At 51.7% G+C, this 495-nt stretch overlaps 1 protein-coding gene across 1 annotated transcript in view; it reads left to right on the plus strand.

Annotated features, from left to right (window-relative positions):
• The first annotated feature begins 397 nt into the window (after positions 1 to 397).
• LOC107125835 (snake venom vascular endothelial growth factor toxin HF-like) overlaps positions 398 to 495 on the plus strand; it is an 8,287-nt gene continuing 8,189 nt past the window's right edge. The window contains 1 exon segment of the mRNA XM_015429297.1: positions 398 to 485. Within this exon segment, the coding sequence (XP_015284783.1) occupies positions 398 to 485 (88 nt within the window).

Genomic DNA, 495 nt, shown 5'->3' on the forward strand with positions numbered 1-495 from the left:
TTCAGTTGCAAAGGAAGCAAAGGATTCCTTCCGGGACTGATTATTTGGGGCTCCATGATCCTGGGGACCCCTGTCGGGCTAACAGTCCCGTCCCGTCCCGTGGACTGTCTTGACCAATGTTCCCTCTAAGCTGTGGGGTCATTTGAGCGCAGATTTGTGTGCTCCTGGCATTAAAGTGGTGAGCGAGCCATTTGGCTACTGCATCAATTAGTTTGCTCTGGAGCCCTCCTTCCTGAGCTAAGACAAAATTCATTAGTTTGCTCTGGAGCCATCTTTCCTGAGCTAAGACAAAATTCTGTGAGCTGGAGGCTAAAAAACGGTGAGTTAGCCCACACTCACTCAGCTTAGAGGGAACACTGGTCTTGACTCACTAGCCTGCGGAGTCCCCGGGCTAGGAATGACCAAACTGGGAAATGGAAATGAAGACCTGGAACTCAGCTTGGGCCGTCCGGGAGGGCTAGAAGAAGCCTGCGGTTGTTTGGAAGGTGAAAAGGG

This window comes from Gekko japonicus, unplaced genomic scaffold, assembly GCF_001447785.1.
Source record: "Gekko japonicus isolate JY-2015 unplaced genomic scaffold, Gekko_japonicus_V1.1 scaffold4662, whole genome shotgun sequence".
In the NCBI taxonomy this organism is placed as follows: Eukaryota; Metazoa; Chordata; class Lepidosauria; order Squamata; family Gekkonidae; genus Gekko; species Gekko japonicus.